Genomic DNA, 20,529 nt, shown 5'->3' with positions numbered 1-20,529 from the left:
TAAGTTTTACATACGGTGAGTATACATGTAGACAGAATCCTGCGCTCTTCTGTCAGAGACACAGTGGATATGTAAGCTGATAATTGTTCGAAAACAAATCCTGATCGGGAAAACAAACGTTGAGAGTTTTTCTCATGAAGACTCAAAACACAGAACATTGGTTTCTACTCCAGATCATATTGGCATTCTCGATCTGAAACACAGATAGCCGTGTTTGTTCCAGAGACAATCATTCTGGTTTGTTTTCACCGAGTGATGTTCTACTCCGTCGCCGCGTCACGTTAACGTCAATATTTGCAGATGGATTCGATTTGTTTCAATGCACAATCAATTATAGCAATTGGTCAGGTTGATTTTATCAAGGAGTTCAGTGATGTTAATCATCACAAGTCTTCACAGTGTATATATACAGACCAAACCGTACAGAACAGTGTTGTTATTGTTAACTAAAACTAAAATTAAAACTAGTCAAATTGTTTAATTAGAAATGTTGCCTTGGCGGCTAACTGAAATAAAATTAGTTGATTAATAATAAAATTACAAAGGCACAGAACAAAATGAAAAAAAATAAATAAAAAATGAATAATAAAACAAAAACATAAATGCTAAAGCAAAATATTAATAAAACTAATATAACACTGTAACAACTAATACCTTATTTTAAAGTGTTACTAATAAGTTTAATTTGAAGTAATAAAATTACTGAAATGAAAATAAATGAAAACTAAATATAATTATAAAAGACTATTAAAAATGGCAAAATTAAAATGAATGCTAAAAACATAAAAATAAAAGCTAATTTGAAATATTAATTAGTATATACAGTAAATAATATTAGAATAACACTCATATAAAATATAAAATGAAAATTATCATCAAATTGATCCAATGAATGAATCAATTTAACAAGTTCATTCATTCAAAATATGATGTTATACAAGTCTTGGAATGTTGGAATGTTCTCCAGGGAATGTTGACAGAGGAATGGGTCTGTGTTCTTTTAAATTAAATACGAGGACAAAACACACACACACACACACACGTTGCCTCGGAGCGATACACACTCTTGTTCTTCTGTCATTGCATTAGTCAGTGGCTGCATCTCCATGACATTTGCTTGATGAGGATTTCATTACGGCTCTGGGGCTTCGGAATTCCTTTAACAGCATAATGATCCCGCATGGACGACTGTCAATGAAGATCAAGGTCAAAGAACACGTAATTCCATTCTGTCATTTCCCTGTTACCTTTTAATAAAACATGAGAAGATTGGATGAATCATCTACGGCACGGTTCCATCTTCGGCCTGCATTAGCCTTGTGCTTTTTTTCTGTAATTGTGCGCTGTTTTGATGTCACTCCTATCTGTGTTTGAACTGTTCTGATTCTGCGCAAACACTGTGTTTTGAAACGTCTGTCTAGACTTGCTCTGGGTGGCCACTGACGTGTGCAGGTTTATACACTGCCATAAGAGCTCATCCATCAAACGCAGTCGCGGCTCAAAGCAAAAACAAGCTCAAGTCAAATGAGAACATCTGCTGCTGCTCTACATCCCTGTGTTCAACATCATCATCCGTTCTGCACTTCCTTTTCCTGACAAAACCTCATCCGGGTCATTATTTCCCTCCAGGGTGAATTTTTTTTTCATAAAATTTGCATAAAGAAAATTACAGTGATTTAAGGTTTGTTTTTGCATTGATATAAAAGTGACATTTTCTCCTAATATTCTCATTACTGTAAAGCAAAAACAGACATTATTTAAACTATTTATATATCACAGCAGTAATTTCTTATGTTGCCCTTCATTTATGCAAATTGAAATCATTTTGCATAAAGTAAATCATTTTATTATATATTTTTATAAAGGGTACTGTATTACAATAATGAGAACCATCACTAAGAACAATGAGAATTACAAAAGCCCAAATAATAATTCTGAATGCATTACAGAGTAGGGATGCACGATATATCGGCCACCATATCCGTATCGGCCGATATATGTATCGTCCCGTAAAGAACATTTGCCCGACATACTAAAGCAGATAAATAATATATCATTTCCTTCAGCTGAGACGCTTCAGATGCATGATGTTCAGCATGATGGTTTTGAATTGCCTGAAATATGATTGGAATCACTTCAAAAAAAGAAAAATACAGTTAAGTGCAATCTGTCATATAGGCTACATAAAATTCGAATGAGAACATTATAATTGTGTGTTTGGGACGTGGCTTTTATTGGTGAGACTTTGGTTCTCAAAAATGATATAGGCCTACAAATTTGGATTTAGATTTATCGGCCAATATATCGGTTATCGGCTTTCAAATATAAAGAATTATCGGTTATCGATATCGGCCAAAATTTTCATATCGGTGCATCCCTATTACAGACATTAGAATAAGAATTTGGAACTAAAATGCATGTAATTGCTATTAAAATGTAAAAAAAATAAATAATAATAATTACCATGTTTTCGTGAGATTTACACATTGACTTTTTTTTTAGTGGCAAAAAAACTCAGCATTCGAAAAATCTTGAAAAACCGTAAATATTTATTGATGATTTCAATTGTATTTTAGCCATACATCTGCATGTTTGGGTGGACATTGAAGGGTGCTGGTTCTGGGAAAAACACGAGCGCTTCACCCCGTCTTGATGCCATCGCTCTCGTTCATCAGCCTCAACCCAACACACAATGATCAAAAACCAATCAAATCACCCGAGGAAAGCCATCTGGAAACGTCTTGTTGGCACACGCACGAATCATCAATGAACATGTATATCTTGAGATGTCTACAAAATAACCGATAAAGAACCCGTCAGATGGCCTCTTTTGTCTCCTGTTGTGTATTGTGCCATGTTGTCTTTCAAGATTCCCCTTGAAAAGATTCAATGCCGAACGCAACTTCCACAACAAGGGATCTGGATAATTAGTTGAAAAGCAACACAACACACAAAATGTATGACAAGACAAAACCAATGCTCACGAAACCTGCCAAGGAATTATTTCACTTCAGAATCAAAGAAAGAAATATTCAATCATATTTTGCAGAAAGTAAATGAAGCCTAGTAATTATTTTTATGACAATTAATCACATTTTCCGTAAATTCTCCATACTGCAATACAAATTACAGTAATTTAACTAGATTTAACTATATTACAGACCAAAGGATCTATTGGGAATAATGAGAAATACAAAACAAAAAAACATTTGGAGGGAAAACGTGCTTAATTTCCATAAGCACAATATCACAAACCTTGCACCCTTAAAACAGACTTCATTATCTTCATGCAAAATGTATTTTCTTCTTTTCTTCTCATGATTTGTGGGTGAAGCGTGACCTGGGCATGTTTTCGTGAGATTCACCCCAATAGCCGTTACTTTTATCCACCAGAATCGGTTTCGTATTTTACAAAAAGAGTCTCTAAAAAATAAATACAAATATTTTCAAGACTGATTTACTGTCACTGATAGTTTGCAAACTCGATTCAACAATCCCACCCCAACTCATTTTTTTTTTTTTCTTCCCCGGTCAACCTTGATTTTTCCCCACAGGATCTTCAGTCTTTGTCTGTCACCCTGACAACTTCAATATTCTTCAAAAATGATGTCCATTGTTTTCTATTTCAGTCCATTGCCAGGATGAATAAATAAATAAATAGAAAGCAATAAATACATAAATATTGTTTTACTTTTTTTTTTTTTTTTTTAGTTTTTCTTTAAATAAATACATATTTATTTAAGGTTTTTTTTTTTTTTTTAAATGTTGGTATTTAAAAAGACATTTCCATTGTCTTCCTCCAGATCCCACTGAGTTAAAATCCTTATTTCCACAGATGGGCAAAGAAATCACACAAAAAAAAACCTGAAACAATGGGAGTTTTGAGTAGTGCATACGGCCCCGCTTCTTCTTGCTCTCTCTGACAGGTGAGAAGATGTTGGAGGTTTGCCCAGCACCCGGCCTAATGCTCTTCTCCTTCAATATTTGTCCTGAACTTTTCTACAAGACAAGAAGTCACTTTGCAAAGTGTAACGGGTGACATTAAATCTCTCCGGACTAACTGGGATCCAAAAAAACGTCACTGCGGAACTGTGGGCGAAAGCGTCAGGGAGGAAAACGACTCCAGGACCGGGACAGTAGGGTCTCTGAGAGCGGATCAGGGAAGAGCATGGTGCTAGGACCCCTCTTCTTCGGCTTGGGCCGGGGCGTAGTAGCCCGCCAGCTGCCTGAAGCGCGGTCCCCAATCGCTGAGGTATGAGAAGTCCTGCTCTGAGGTTGTGGATAGCGTACGGATGGAGCTCAGCGAGAGAGCCGGCGAGCTGCTGCCCTCGAAAGCGTAAGTCTGGAACGAGTCGTAAGGCGGCACCGATAAGTCTGCGTCCGCTTGCTCGACCTTCTTGCGTATGTAGCCTTTGAAAACCGTGAAGTCGGCCGGCCCGCCGTCTCCTACCACTCTGTTTTGGATCCACTGAGGGACGGAGCGCAGGTCAGGGCCGGAATCCGAGCTTTTGACCTCTGGAAAGTCGTAGAGGTTGCGCAGGGCGCTCATGTCGTACGCCTGGGTGTCTTGCTCTCCGCCGCCCTCGTCGTTGTACTTGATGACGTTGTCGCGCATGTCCTCCTCGTCTTCGGACATGCGCTGGCCCTTCCGGTGACGTTTGAGGGTCAAGATCAGCAGCACCAGGACTAAAGGAACAAAGAGAGACAAGCAAGAGAGACACTTTATTTAACAGATGTTAACATGAGATTGACCTCGTGTTACGAAGAATCGCATTTTTGAAATATAAAAAGTTCCTTGTACTATGAAAGTCAAAAAAGAGAATTTATTGAAATTGACCTTCGAGAACATTGTGAAGTTTCTGAGGAGGAACTAGAGGAATGATTAGTTTACACTACTGTTCAAAGGTTTGGGAAAATTAAAATGAATAGTTTTATCCAGAAAGGATGCATTAAAGTCCGCGTGAACCGGAAGTTGCAAACGACTTTTCTCCAGTGTTGTGACGTATTTCCCAGTGAAAAGGAATATTGAACAGAGGGCAGGGTTTTACTCTAGCGCTCCTCCTCTCCATCTCTCGCTCATCTCGGACTAACGGTTTGAGGGGAGTGGTTAAGCGTTTCTCAACCCAAGCCGTCAAACCTACATCATCAGAGAAGGAACGCCATTCCAGACCGGAAGTAACTTTTCAGACTTTGATTAAAGATTACGACTTCAAACTATTTTTTTCTGTGTATTAACTTGCACGGATTAATTTTTCACCACAAGACTAGTAATATGCGCTAACAAAGTAAATAGGGTCAATTTTGATTTCAGTTGGACTTTAAATTATTCAAAAATGACAGTAAATAGATAGACAGACTTTTATATAATATGACCTGAAATTTAAACAAATGAACTTTTTATTCATCAAAGAATCCCTGGAAAAAATATCAGAAATGTTTCAAGGTCAGCAAATCATCATATTAGAATGATTTCTGAAGGATCATGTGACACTGAAGACTGGAGTAATGATGCTGAAAATTCAGCTTTGATCACAGGAATAAATTACACTTTACTATATATTCACAAAGAAAACAGCTATTTTAAATTGTAATAATATTTCACAATATTACTGTTTTTACTGTATTGTATTTTTGATAAAATAAATGCAGATTTAGTGAGCAGAAGATACTTAATTCAAAAACATTAAAAAGCAAGATACATTGTGGAAATAAAATTTCATGACACGTTTAGTTTTGGGTTTTGCTTCATGGTAATGTTTCATGTCTTTTATTTGAAGTTTAGTCAAAGTTATGGTTCCTGTTTGTCATGTGATTCCTTGCCCACATGTGATCATGTCATGTGCTTCCCCAATCTCATGTAATGTTTTGATTGGTTCCCTGGGTTCATATGTTATGTTCTTATTGGTTTATTGTGTCCAGGTGCGTCTTGTTAAGTCATTAGATTTTGTGTATATATAACTCTTGTCACCATTGTATATATTCAGGTTTATGTTCAAGTTATAGTTAAGTCATGCCATCATCATGTTTTGTTAATTTGTATTTGTTCAAGTTTAGTAAATAAAGCTGCACCTGAGTTCACTTCAGCTCACCTACAGTAGAAATAGTCACAATTAACCTCACAATGCAAATCTTGACCACAGCAGAGAAGAACGCTAACTAAATTAACCTTTGAATCTCATTTTAAAAAAACATACGTTAAAGGTGAGCTTTGTTAACATATGCCTCAACATCACGTTTCATGAGAAATTATAACATATTAACAGAGTTTATTTAAAATATGCAAAGCCTACATGTGTCAAGCATCGCAGTTTCCAAGAAAATTACTTATTAGAAAATCAAATTGTCTCAAACAGGAGAAGGAAAATCCATTAACCTCAAATTGACTCTTCAGTAAATAACTGAGGCGCTTGTACAGCAGAAGTCGACTTCTCTCGGTGGATCACATCACAACACGAGGAGGATATTAACAAACCCAACCTGGCATCTCATCGCAGCTAGGGAACTTATTACCAACCACATCTTAATCTTAATGAGAGACTTGTCCTTTCTGCATCACGAGAACAACGCCCCTCTTGGCCAATTTAATTTTCGGTAAAGTGTGCTAAAGCGGTAAAATATATTGACTGGATATTACAGCTTTTTACAATCGCTAGGACCCATTTCTCAATACTTATTCAAAACTCTTCACACAGTGAGCACAGCATCAGTCTATGTGGCTAAACTGTGGATCATTTATCATTGAATGCATTTTTGTGCCAAAACAATAGCTGTTTCCATCCACCTATTTTTATGTGCATTTTGGGATATCACATAAAAAAAAAAAGCTGGATGGAAATGCCAAGATGCGCATTTATTCCAAAAATGTGCATTAAAACATATGCGCTTATTTGAGTCAGATAAATGTTTTATCTCATAAGAAAACATGTGCATAAACTACAATGGAAACACATTTACAGAATAAATTCTTTGTGCGATTGGACGGCATAACTGGACTAACCAGCAGAACTGGACAAAATTATATATATGCTATTATATATATATGTGACCTTGGACCACAAAACCAGTCACATTTTTTTGAAATTGAGAATTATACATCACCTGAAAGCTGAATAAATAAACTTTCCATTGATGTACGGTATGTTAGGACAATATTTGGCCGATATACAACTATGAAAATCTGGAATCTGAGGGTGCAAAAAAATCGAAACATTGAGAAAATCTCCTTTAAAGTTGTGAATTTATGTTTGCGATTGTGCTGCATTCACTCACAAAAATAAATGTTTTATATATTTACGGTAGGAAATTTACAAAATATATTCTTGGAACATGATCTTTACTTAATATCCTAATAATTTTTGGCATGAAAGAAAAATATGGCAAAAAAAAATCGATATGTTTGACCCATACGATGTATTGTTTGTGGTTACAATGTAATGTATTTGTGTACTTTTTCCACAAATATACCCGTGCGACTTGAGACTGGTTTTGTGATCCAGGGTCACATATATAATTTGGTCCAGTAATACAAACATGGACTATGTAACAAAAACGGCAGTGAATTCTAAACAGTAGAGAGTCGTTCTTGTTTTGTTAAGAATTTTTTAAAGGTTTTTGTTCAACAGTATGAGTGACAAAGCGTGTTTGTTGAATGACAACCTTTGCTTGTGTTATGGACAATGAGCTGATTTGAGACATGAATGACGGTAGTGCAAAGTTGGTTAGGAGAACTGTGTGAAGAGTTTTGAAAAGTGACCTAAGTATTGATAAATGTGTCCTTCCGATTGCAAAAAAACAGAAAATTGCAAAAAAAATCTTTAGAAGGGAACAAAAACATGTCAGGTTAGTATATTGCACACACACAGCAACAGCTGCTTAGGCAGGATCGGTCAATAACATTCGAAGGCGGTCAATTGAGTGCATTATTCATGAGGATTTGAGACTGGTTAATAAATGTTATATCTGCCATCCCAATGTCTTCATTCACTAACAATACATGATTGAGAGGAGAAGTGTAGAAAGGATTACAAATAAATGAGACTTTCACAAAGCTTCGCCGTGAGGTGGAGTGCAGATATGATTGAGGAATTAAACATGAACTGAAAAGGCAAACAATTGAGATGGATCATTTAATAAATGAATGAGTCGGAAAACAAAAGCGGCATCCGTCTCAATAAACCAATGAGTCCTTAATCTGTGCTGAATTATGTTCATTAGCGTCTGCATTTGTGATTGCATACCGTCTTTCTTACATTTGATCTGTCAGTGTTGTTTAAATAAGCACAGAACCGGCGGCTAAACTCACTGCTGCATTCACAGATATGGCTGACTCTTTCAGCTCATAGAAAAGTCCAACCAATTACAATTTAGGGAACACTGATGCATTTAATATGGATTTCTAGTTAGGAAAAAAAATGTCTGACCTAATTCCCTCCATGCCTCTGTTTTAAGCCTCCTAAAAGTGGAGACAAAAGCAGCGATTTAGCAATGTAGGTTACTACGCTTGTGGAGGTTTTGAGATTGACTGTTCAAAAGTAGCTTGCGTGCACAAACCCAAAGCCCAAGGTATTAAACTTTATGCGCCCACAGCGTTTGCGCTATGGAAATGATTTATACCTCAAATCACGCTGTTACTTTTCTAAGCAATCAGATTTATGATTTTTTGGTCCAAAAGACCAGAATAAAATCTAGAGAATATCACAGAGACTCTTTTCAGTTCACACGGTAAGAAAACCACCTAGCAACACCCTAGCAACCACCCACAATGCCCTAGCAACTACATAGCAATATCCAAGCAATCAGCTACAACATCATAACATAATTGATAATTGATATTGAATAATTGATATTGATCTATTTATGTTTAATACTATGGGCCCTATCTTGCACCCAGCGCAATTGACTTTGTACACCGACGCATGTATCATTCCTATTTTGCACCCGATGCACAGCGGACTTTTCCCTCCACAGAGGCACGTCGGTAAATTAGGAAATGAACTTGTGCTCCCGGGGCGGTTCAGCGAAAAGAGGAGGCGTGTTCCGGCGCAAACGTTCCCTGGTGCTATTTTACAGTTTCAGAAAACAATTCCGCCACAGACCAGGAAAAACCTCGTCTAAAGTCAGTGGCGCGAAATTAAGATGCTATTTTAAGGGCACATGCTTGGCCATAATCAATGTAGCCTGTGCACAACGCACATACACTTTGCTTATCTCATCTACACAGCAGTTCTCATTTTTAGAAAACCATACATTATTACAAGGAAAAATATTAACACACGAGGGAAATCATTGTTGTGTCCATGAAGATGTGAAAAAATAGGCATAAATCTACAGTAGCTTACACATTTACCCAAATTATTATACGCCTGTTTAACCGAAGCTAATTTGGGTGTTTCTCCATCCCCAATGTCACTTCTCTGTGTTTTACGGCCCTGACGAGAATGTCGGTCTCCTCGGCTGTGAACCGCTCCTGGCAAATCTGTTGTTATAATACCAGTCCACCATGGAACAAGCGCGCCTGCTCTTAAAGGGAATGTGAGATGACGCTCTGATTGGTTTATTTCACGTTATGCCCAAACTACACCTATGAATAATGAAGCGACTTCAGACCAACTCATTTTAGATTTGCGTTGGGCACAAGAGTCATTTATCCCGCCGGTATGATAGCAACAGCGCCTGAGATCCGCCCACAAAGTTACTTGCGTTTCGCGCTTGATGCGTTTCAGATCGTTAAAATAGGGCCCTATGTGTTTAATTAAGCTAGTTTGTGTGCACTGTGTTATGCTGTAGTTTTAATGCAGTGTCATGTTCACAACATCATTGTGTTTTATGATGGTGTGGGATGAAGTGTGCACTGTGTTCAATTTTGCTGTCTGCTTTCTGCCGGACAATACATCGACATTTAATTAAATCTGCTGTCATCGTTTGGCTCTCCATCACACAGCTCATGTAAATGTAAACATTTTTTATGGTTTAAGTATTAAGTACTGTACAAATAACATGTGTGGAAACTGCAACTCGAATAGAATGTAGTTTACATCACAGTCCGGTTGGCTACTAAAAGTTGCAAAACTATCATTTTGATTTCACAGGGACTTTATCAGCAACGATACAAACTTTGATCCATTACCTCAATATAATGTCTGTGGTGCAAAGTTCAAATTCAGTAAGTGATCATCTAAATATCATCTGAATATTTCATTAAGCATGTTTTCTCTGGAGGCACATGTCTGATCAAAGGCTATCCATTTTACATAATCATTAGTGTTATAAGAGAGCCATTGTCTTGGCTGGCGTTCTAATCTTGAGAGGGAAACGTCTGCGGGTCCGGAAAGGATTTCTTTCATCTTTCCTTTTGAGGACGAATGACAAGGATGAAAGCGCACAGACAACCATTTATGAGATAGTAGAAAACTGCAGCAAAGTACTTAAAAGTGCTAAAAAAATCATGCATTTTAAGAAACACTTCTCAGATTTACATTTATTTCAATGCAGTCTTTAATGTCTCTTGTAAATGCTCTTTGTGAGTTAGAAAAACTCTTGCTCTAATTAACCCAAGACTTATCTTTCTAAATACATTCCAAAAATGGCAACACTTCGGGAACACTATTCGCTATTAACTAGTTGCTTATTAGCATGCATATTATTAACATTATGTCTGTTTATTAGTACTTATAAAGAACATATTAATGCTTACCCAATACCTAAACATAACCACTACCTTACGTACTATCAGTTAGGAGTTAACTGAGTGAAAAAACCCTATAGTTGATAAGATGGATGGATGGATGGATGAATGGATGGATGGATAAATAGATTTACATAAGCAAAAAATGCATTTGAGGACAAAATATATATCTAGAGTGCAGACTGCACACTAAGAAGCTTGTTTTATGGATGGCTTTTCTGGTAGAACAGGACACACAAGTAAATTAAAGTATGAGCGCATTATGAAGGCTCTCGCTGTGAAGTTGAAGCTAATTTTGCTCGCCATGAACCATCCGTCTAGCGCTGAGCTTTGCAAGCAGCTCCAACCATATGAAAACTGACAAAGCGGTGTACAAACAAGACAGAAAATGAACACGCTCGGCCCCTTTCCGGAAATGACAAATCAATCTGATACGGACATTTCCAATTCACGAGCCGTAGCCCACACCTGGAGTTTCATAACTTCCCTTTCACATTTCACAGGACATACCGGGTTGAAAGAATTATTATTACTTACTGCTGTTTATTTCTTTCAGCCAACACTTTCTGTCAGTGTTTATCTACCCTAAACATGTTCGGAGGAGAAAAGATGGCAGGTAAATTAATCTGTGCAACTGATTTGTAATAGTCTGCAATTGTTTACTGATCAACAAAGGGCTAAAAACACGGGAGCGATTAACGCCGCAGACGGTGCGTCTCCTCACAGAAGCGCACGGCTCCCTGGCTCTTTGATTCAGTATTTTTCCATAAGCCTTGGAGAGATAAGTCTTTGACCAAGCTCTCCCTTCATGTTATTCTTCGATTCTGGCATGATCAAGGACTCTAAATGGCTGTGAGCCAGGTAAAGTGAATTGAGTTTCACAGACTGCATTTGCAGTGCATGATGCATACTAAATTACGCTCAGCATTAAAGTGGTAATTCCTGTGAAGATGCATGCATACAGACTAGTCTTTAGACACATTACGGGATTACATGCATCGATTACATAGGCTGGTTTAGAATTAGCAGGAATTGAATCACTAAAAGGTCGCAGCACTCCCCCCCCCCCCTACAACCCAGCACACTTTCTCCATCTGGAATGAGCTGTGAATCCAGACCCCCATCGCGTCCTACGTTGTACTGAAGGTATGGGGTGAAGAACCGCATTATGTACCTGCCTTTGTGAAACATGTTGCGACTCCTTGCCGTGCAGATGTTCGGTTAAGCGGACCTGACAAGACGGCTAATTTACCCTTGGGCGGCCGGTGGCCAGGACTCCCATCATGGCAGATGGGCTGTAATTGGGACGGATGTGTGCAGATGCCTTGCTGCACCCAAATGGATTTATCACGTCACCCTCAGAATGAACTGATGGAGGAGTTGTTTGTTTGAAGGTAATAAGGCAGAAATTTGTTTTCATTCCCTCCTTATCATGCCACAAATTGATCTAATAGGAATGGTGCGGCATTGAAAGAAGGCTGTGATCAGGAGGGACACCCTCTTCCCTTCAACGTCATGAGATCTATCCGATCTTTGCACTCAAAGCCTGGGAGAAGAAGAGGAGACATTCTGGTGAAACTTTTCATTACATTTAAACTAGACTAGAAAAGACCGGTCTTGACTAAACTAGACTAGCCCATGAATTTTATTTCCAAATACAATTTTGATTCCATAAATCAAATCAAATAAAAAGAGAAAAGTTATAAACATTTAAGGAGTGGGGTAAGAGAGGCTGTGCAATCAGAAGCTGTGCTTTCAAACACCTAAGATTTCAAACAGCTAGCATTAAACTTTCATACGTTTCTGCCTTTCTGCTTTACTGCTTTACTTTAGTTTTAATTGATGTCCATTTCAGAAGAGGATCATGTCCTTTGGGACGACATTTAAATTGAATTATTAATTAGAGATCAATTTTGAGGTGCTTCGCTCACACATTAAAACTAATGTCAAGATGATGAGATATTTTCGGAGAATGAGTGATATTTGTCCTTGAAAAAAACTCACCACCGTAATGCTATAGAGTGTTGCGAGTAGTTGCTTAGGCATTGCTATGCAGTTGCTAAAGTGTTTTACCACATTGCTATGCAGCTACTTAGACGGTTGCTAAGTGCTTTCTTACCTGTATTGCACTCTCAAGTCTGTGATTTGACTGCTACCTTTCAACACGCCCCCTACTTTTTGGCATACCCCTACCTTTCCACATGCCCAATACCGTTCGACACACCCCTACTTTCTGAAACACTTCTACCTTTCGGCACGTCCACTACTGTTCGTCACGCCCCCTACTTTTCAGCACACCCCTACACTTCAGCAAGCCTCTTACCTTTCAACACAACCCATACTTTTCAGCACGCCCCAAACGTTCGGCACGGCCCCTAATCTTTGGCACAACCCTACATTTCTGATTGCCCCCTACCTTTCCACACACCCCTTACCCTTCAGCACACCCCTACCTTTCAACACGCACCCAACCTTTTCGACACGGCTCCTACCTTTCAGCACACCCCCAATGGTTCGACACACCGCCTACCTTTCGACACACCCCCTACATTTTGACACACCCTCTACCTTTCATCATGCCCCTAACCGTTGGACACGCCCCTACATTTCAGCATGAACCCCTACATTTCAGGTGTGTTCAACATCGGCTGCGGCTAACCGATCGGCGAGAGTAGCCGCGTGCAGGCGGGGAGGAGCTGCAAACGGAGACGTGAAGTCGGACACTTTCTGGTTCCCGTAGTGACCGCTCACGTGGTGTTTGCATACTTTACCACAGCTGAAGTGAAATAAATGCAATATTTGCCAAATAATACACAGATGTTTCAGAGACATTTTCATTCAATACTTTATGTACTGCTTCATACAGCGTCTGTTTGAACAAGAATAAAGTTTAACATAAGCTACTACCAATGAAGTGGAGTCTACGTTTTTTATTCAGTTTTAATTTGATAAACATGGCACAATATAACATTGCAACTGTTATACAAAACTGATTTGTGAGCTTTAGAGGAACTAAAGGTGTTCGAATAAACACGAAACACACGTGATCATTGTCATGCGGTGAATCCGGCCAATCGTGGAACAGCTGTGTCGTCATCAGAGCTCATGCAGCCCAGTGCAGCCGCTCGTGAGAAGCTGCGCTGGCTGAGTTCTCCAGCTACTCTCGAATCGCTCTCGCTGTACTTTGATGGCATACATCTCAGTCACGTGGTGTCGGCGCTGTATCAAGCTGGACAAAATTTCTAACTGGCATGCACTGCCTCAAGTCAGCCACTGATCGGTCTGCGCAGAGCTGCATGAAGTCGAACAAGCCTAACCTCTACCCTTCAGCACACCCCCAACTGTTCGACAAACTCCCAACCTTTCAGCACGTCCCCTACCTTTCAACACGCCCCCAACCGTACGACACGCCCCCTACCTTTCATTACTCTGACCTGCAGATACCCACACATCATATACATCAAATTGTTGCCTTATTAGTTTGTCTTAACCAATTTCATGTTATATAATTACAGTCCTCAACCATGTCCTCAAAGGTCCTGATTCCAGAGATCAACCTGAACAACATGTTTGACGTGTTCACACTTGATGGAATGATGATGGAAGTCAACAGTTTGGACACACTTTACTGAATCTACTGGATATAAAGCCATGTTATTTTAGTATCATTTAGATATGATTATAGTTTTTATTCATATTCTGAACTAGATTTTTTAAATGAATATATATGTATTTAATTACAGTTAAAGTTTTAATATTTTGTTTGTGTGTTTTTTTTAAAAATATGTCTATATAGTTTTTATTAATTTTTATTTCAGTGTTAATTTTAGTCTTTTGTTGACTTGGCAACTAGCTGAAAACAATAAGTTTTTTTTAATATATTTTTTCTTTTATTTCATTTCAGTTAATGTTTATCTTATTTCAAGTAATGAAAATGTTTTTATGGTTTTATTTTATAATAATATCTAAAGTTGATGTTTATATGCTAAAAATATTATTTTGTTCACAAAACTAAATATGTATTTATTTGGAGTGGATAGGGAAGAAAAAAAGCATAAGCAATGCTTTCAAAGACTGTATTATTATTTTACAACAAGCTCTAATACTTTTTTCCTGTAAGTCCCTGACTAAAAGTATGAGCAATAATGATAGTGATGCTTGACTGAGAAAACATGGCTAATTAAACAGAAAGGATGTGCGTCTGATGACCCGCACACGACTTATAAATGATTTACCGCAGGAAAGATGAGCAACAGGGAGGGAAAAAAAACCCTGCTCAGCTGACTGAGAACAATTCATGTGGCGTACTTTATAAGCGACTGCAGAGGACAGAGAGAGAGAGAGAAAGAGGGATGGGAAAAGCTCTAAGTGGAGAGGAGAGAAATAAAGACAGATATACTGAGGCCAGAAGAAAGTCATAAAACTTTCAGCGATGACAACAGAACCGCAGTCCAACGGCTCTTCGACACGGGAACAGGAGTGCCGTGGATGTCTGGAAAGGCTGCTCTATTTAAAGCGCTCAGTGATCCGCGGGGACAGTGGTGCTGATGCTGCTCTTTTCACGAGCTTCCCTTAACTCACCAGTTCTCCACTAGAGAGGCTGGATGTCATTCACTGAGGCCTGTATTGTGTGCGTGTCCGCTCTGCGTGAACAAAAGCTTTCGTACTCTTCCTGATAGAGGATGAGCAACTGCAGTCAGTGGGCAGAGGATGCTGTATGAAATATTGATCAGCTTTCATGTCATTCTAGTTTGGTTTTTTGCCTCCCGCCGCATTTGAACCCACGAATAAGGTTTTAAAGAATGATGATGGACCATTAAAAGAGTTACAGCGGTCGTAGAGGCAAACATGATGTGTGCGTGTGTGTGTGTGTGTGCACAGGCAGCACAAATGTTCAGCACTTGCTTGACTCTATAGTGTGCTGGTCTCAATGCGTCCATAATCCATAAATGCAGATAATAATGCTCAAACACGCATTCTCAAGTGGATGTACTTGCATCTTCGAGATCCATCAATCAGTTCATTTGTTCACTAGGATTCAGACCCATGACCTCTGCAATGTTCTACCAGTCAAGTTGATGTTGGTAGTCAATATGCTGTCAAATCTGTCACACTGTTTCAAAGCTATACCGATAACATAATATTGAATGCATACAGCATGAGACTGGTGTGACAGAATCACATATCAACACAGTCTGTCAAAGTCTTTCATCGTGAAACCGGCAAAAAACAAACAAACGAAACTTGGTTACTTTTGCTTGGTATCCATGTGAGGATGTGATGCAACTATCTGTAACGCACTGTCTACATTCAACGAACTCCACCCACAGGAATTACATCATTAAGGCATAACAAGTTCATCCACCTAAAAAAGTAGTCCACGCTCAAAAGGACAATGCACAACACTAAAATACATGCTTTACTTACGTTTATTGCCTGCTTGGCTTCCTGAAGAATGCATTTCACATTTGTAGTTAAAGAGGCCATATTATGCCCTTTTACAAAGTCTTGATTTAGTTTTTTTACTAGAACAGTTTTTCATGCTTGAATGTTCATTATTTTTCATATATTCTCCATTGTTGCGGCTCCTCTCTTCCCAGTCTGTCAGTAACGCTCTGTTTAGTTCCTGTCTCTATGAAGCCCCTCCTTCTGAAAAGCACAATGTGCTCTGATTGGTCGACTGGAGCAGTGTGTTGTGATTGGTCGAGCGTGTTTGGGAAATGTCCCGCCCCTTACCATAACCGCCAGTTTCAACACACTAAATCAACCAGGCCCCGCCCCTTTATTCTGCGTATGAATTATTATAATGAGGAATATAGTGTGATGTGTTTGTTCCCGAAAGAAAAATCAAGACTACAATGAAGGCGTTTCATGGAGTTCAGAAACAGTGACACTAGCCACGTTTCCATTATAGATTTGCGCAAAACTTTTGCGATATTTTCTAAATGTCGATAAAAAACTATTGCGAAATGACGGCGTTTACATTAACCGATGTTATGCAGATAAACATAATTTTTCCTCTCGCGATAAGTCAGTCCAAAAATCATGGCAACGGATGTTGGTAGGTTTACGTATATCGCAGCCACAGCACTAGCCATTATTTTTAATGGAAGGAGACGTAAGTGTTTTATCCAACCATTAATGGCAAGGAAAGACCCTTATACTTGTGAGCGGCACGTGTGAGGTGTTTCTCCCTCATTTCTGCTTCAAGGTCTTGATGAATTGTGGTATTTCTTTGTTGTTTAGAATCCAGTATTCCCGTAATACTTTAGTCTTTTATGAGTTTAATAAAGAACTCTGTCTCGTCAAACACACCGTGTGTCTTCTGTCAAACACACCGTGTCATCTACGTCAGGTGACCTAAATGCGGAAAAACTGTTTCTGTTGCAGTTTTGCGAAATATTCCTTTTTTTGAAATGCCTGAAAAACCATCTCATGCGAGCATAAAAACTTTTTTGCGATATATATGGGAGTATTTGTGAAATTGATGTGTTTCCATATGGGGCGTATATAAATATGCACGCACACACATTCATTTCTTATTCAAACAAAATCCTGTCATCCAGCATCTCCAGCTTCCTCTTTCATCCTCATCACCAAAAATTATGTTTTGGGAGGACAAATCAATACAGTACAAAGAACTTAAAAAAAAGTGAATGTTGGAAAATAGCAATGTCTTTTCTGTAAACCAAACGCTTTTTAATCTCCGCTATTGTTTCAATGCAAATGAACAAGTGCGCCATTATTTGTAACGTAGTGACGTGTGTGTTCAAGTAAGCCAGATATGAGCAGATTCTGCACAATACTCTGCATTTAATATATCATGATGACTCACGAGTTGAGTATTTGCACTAAATCTGCGCAGATTTGGCTTACACGGACTTCCCCAGCAAAGTGAGTAAACATAATAACACGCCAAATTGGCTAGTGATCAAACAGCGTTACCCGCGGGTTGGCGGGTGTTAATTACAAACCCTGCTCACAGACGTTGTAAATCAATAAAGAAAGTTGGTGAAGTAAAAGGTTTTACCTATGAGAATGAGGATGCACACCAGCAGTGCGATGAGAGCTCCAGGGCTGAGCGCAGTGGACATGACGTACGCCGTGGCGTTGCAGGACTGGATGGCCCCATCCGGGTCACAGCCACACACATGTATGGTGAGGGTCCCCGTGCTGCTGAGGGCCGGAGGGCCACTGTCCACCACCAGGATGGGCAGCAGGTACACGTTCTGCTCCTGACGGTTAAAGCCAGACCGCTGCGTTCTGATGCCGGCTGTGTTGTCTAGTGAGAGGAGAGGACAGACAGAATGTTACGTAATCTGGCTCAATATATGCAATCTGTTATTCATACAAAAAAATATGCATTATTTTATTATTACTGAAAAGGTGAGCCTGAAACCAGCCTAATTATACAGGACTTTTAACTACGACCAATTCGTCAACTTGCTGTTAAGACAACCCAGCAAGGATACATTCAATTGATCAAAAGTGACAGTAAAGACGTTTACACTGTTACAAGAACATTCTATTTCAAATAAATGCTGATTTTTTTTTTTTACTTTTTTTTTTTTTTGCAGCATCACCATTACAGAAAATACATTTTTAAAACATTTAAAACATTTTAAAAAAGTTTTTTTTTATAAAATATCTATATTTCACAATATTACAGTTTTTTTTACAGCATATTACTGTATGCAGTATACTCTCGGCGGTACCTTTTCAAAAGTTTTCAAGAGTGCATATTAGTCCCTCAAAGGTACATACTGGTACCAAAAGTGTACATATTAGTACCTAAATAGTACATATTAAAACCCTTTTAGGTTTTAGGGTTTTAGGGAAGGGTACTGTCCCAGTGACAGCTTTTATACCCTTTTTTCTGAACCTACATATACATATATATATATATATATATATATATATATATATATATATATATATATATATATATATATATATATATATATATATTTGCCCTTTATTCAAATGTTATTAAAAATTTGTTTAATATAAGCATATTGCGTAGCTGTAGCTGTACTTGGAGTCAATTTAAAAATTATTTTAAACTTTTTTTGTGATAACATGCCAAACTGTGCGGACATGATTTTGGCCAACCAACCAAATATTAATAACTGAAAACAACCATAAATTAAACTCACTGCAGGCTTTTAGCAAGAAACAGCAAGTCTAAAGTTCCCCAGAACTGCCCAAAAGCTTTTACAGCGGCTGCGGAAACGCCAGATGTATGAATGTGACTAACACTGACAAACAGCAAAATACTACAGCAACAGCTCAACTAATGGACTTGCATACAGGCACAAAAGCCATCCATCATGCAGGACATTCATCACTGTCACCTCCAGCGCTAGAGCATGACTTACTGATAAATACAGCACGCGTTACCAGATCCGTTAGAGACACGGGGAGTTTTGCTGAGTAAAAGCACTATGACATTGTGACTTGACTGGACCAGTAAATCGTCTCTCATTCTCATATAGGCTATAGCACACACCATTAAATAGGCACCAAATCCATTTCCCTTTCTAAAGTCTAAAAACATCAGAAATGGAGACATTATCATAACCAAACAACCGTTGAGTTGTTTTCCCTGCAATGAGCTGAAGTAAATACCGAGATCCGAACGCCAATGTGTTTTAAAATGTGACCGAGACACAGTCATTGAACGGGTTATGTCAAATCCATCAACCAATCATTTATTAAAGAGCAAGGAGCCGTGACCTTGGAAAACACCTAAATGACAAAAAGAGGACGCAGAAGGAAATCATTGATTGAGTTCAGCACCTCGTATCAGCATTCAGATTAGTTTCATAATTGATTTCGAGTCATCAAAAGCTGTGAATCAAATTTAGTGCTTACGTTTATAAGGGTTTCTGCACTTTCTGACCGATGAATTACTGTGACCTTTCCAGTCGTTGGATATGGATTTTTACAAGGATTCATTTTGCTAACAAGTCATTCAGAGTGACTCACAAAAAAGAATCAATTCAAAAGAATCATTCGCTCACAAATTAAGACAACAACAATAACTAGCTGATGAAATATTGTAGAAAAGAGCTTAAAATGTATGTAAAGATTTTATTTAAATCCATCTGGAAATAGAAAACACCATTTTAAATTGATGACAAGGGAAACCTTGGTTCATGCTTGGACTTTTAAATCAAATTTGAAATGTAAAATTGTATTTATGTGATTTTGCAAAATACAATATACATAATCTTTGAATTTCCGTGCAGAGTTTAATATGATACATATACACTACCGGGCAAAAGTTTGTAATAATTAAGATTTTATTTTTAAATGTTTAAGCAGATCACAACGGCTACATTTATTTGATCAAAAATACAGTAAATACGGTAATATTGTGAAATATTATTACCATTTAAATAGGTGTTTTCTATTTGAATGTAATTTTAAAATGTTATTTATTTTGTGATGGCAAAGCTGGATTTTCACGATCACGTGACACTGAAGACTGGAGTAATTGCTGCTTTGCACAAAGGAATAAATGGCATTTTAACATACTATATTACAATAGAAAACATTATTTAAAATTTTAATAATATTTCACAATATTAATTTGACTATAATTTTACTGAAAAATGTTTCATGAAATAAATGCAGCCTTGGTGAGCAGAAGAAACTTCTTTCAAAAACATGAAAAAAAAAACTTAATTATTTCAAACTTTTAACTTTTTAATAAAATAATAAATAATAAAATACATTCCAAAAAAAGTGGATGGACACTTGAGCCAAAATAAACATGAATTAGATAACAAAATATCACTTAAGACACAGATCCGCTCACTTGATCTGATGAATGACATTCA

The 20,529-nt window shown here is 38.0% G+C and overlaps 1 protein-coding gene across 2 annotated transcripts in view; it reads right to left on the bottom strand.

Moving 5' to 3' along the window:
- Positions 1 to 3,760: 3,760 nt before the first annotated feature.
- The window catches only part of cdh22 (cadherin 22), a 191,764-nt gene continuing 174,995 nt past the window's right edge, over positions 3,761 to 20,529 (bottom strand). For both annotated transcript variants that reach the window (XM_079884341.1, XM_079884342.1), the window contains 2 exons: positions 17,715 to 17,966; positions 3,761 to 4,686 (listed from right to left, as the gene is read on the bottom strand). In XM_079884341.1, the coding sequence (XP_079740467.1) occupies positions 4,175 to 4,686; positions 17,715 to 17,966 (764 nt within the window). In that variant the 3' untranslated portion in view covers positions 3,761 to 4,174. The remainder of the gene's footprint in view (positions 4,687 to 17,714; positions 17,967 to 20,529) is intronic.

Source organism: Squalius cephalus, assembly GCF_949319135.1.
Source record: "Squalius cephalus genome assembly, chromosome: 10".
Taxonomy (NCBI): Eukaryota; Metazoa; Chordata; class Actinopteri; order Cypriniformes; family Leuciscidae; genus Squalius; species Squalius cephalus.
Note: the sequence above shows the minus strand (reverse complement) of the source record. Positions and strands in the feature narration are given on the sequence as shown.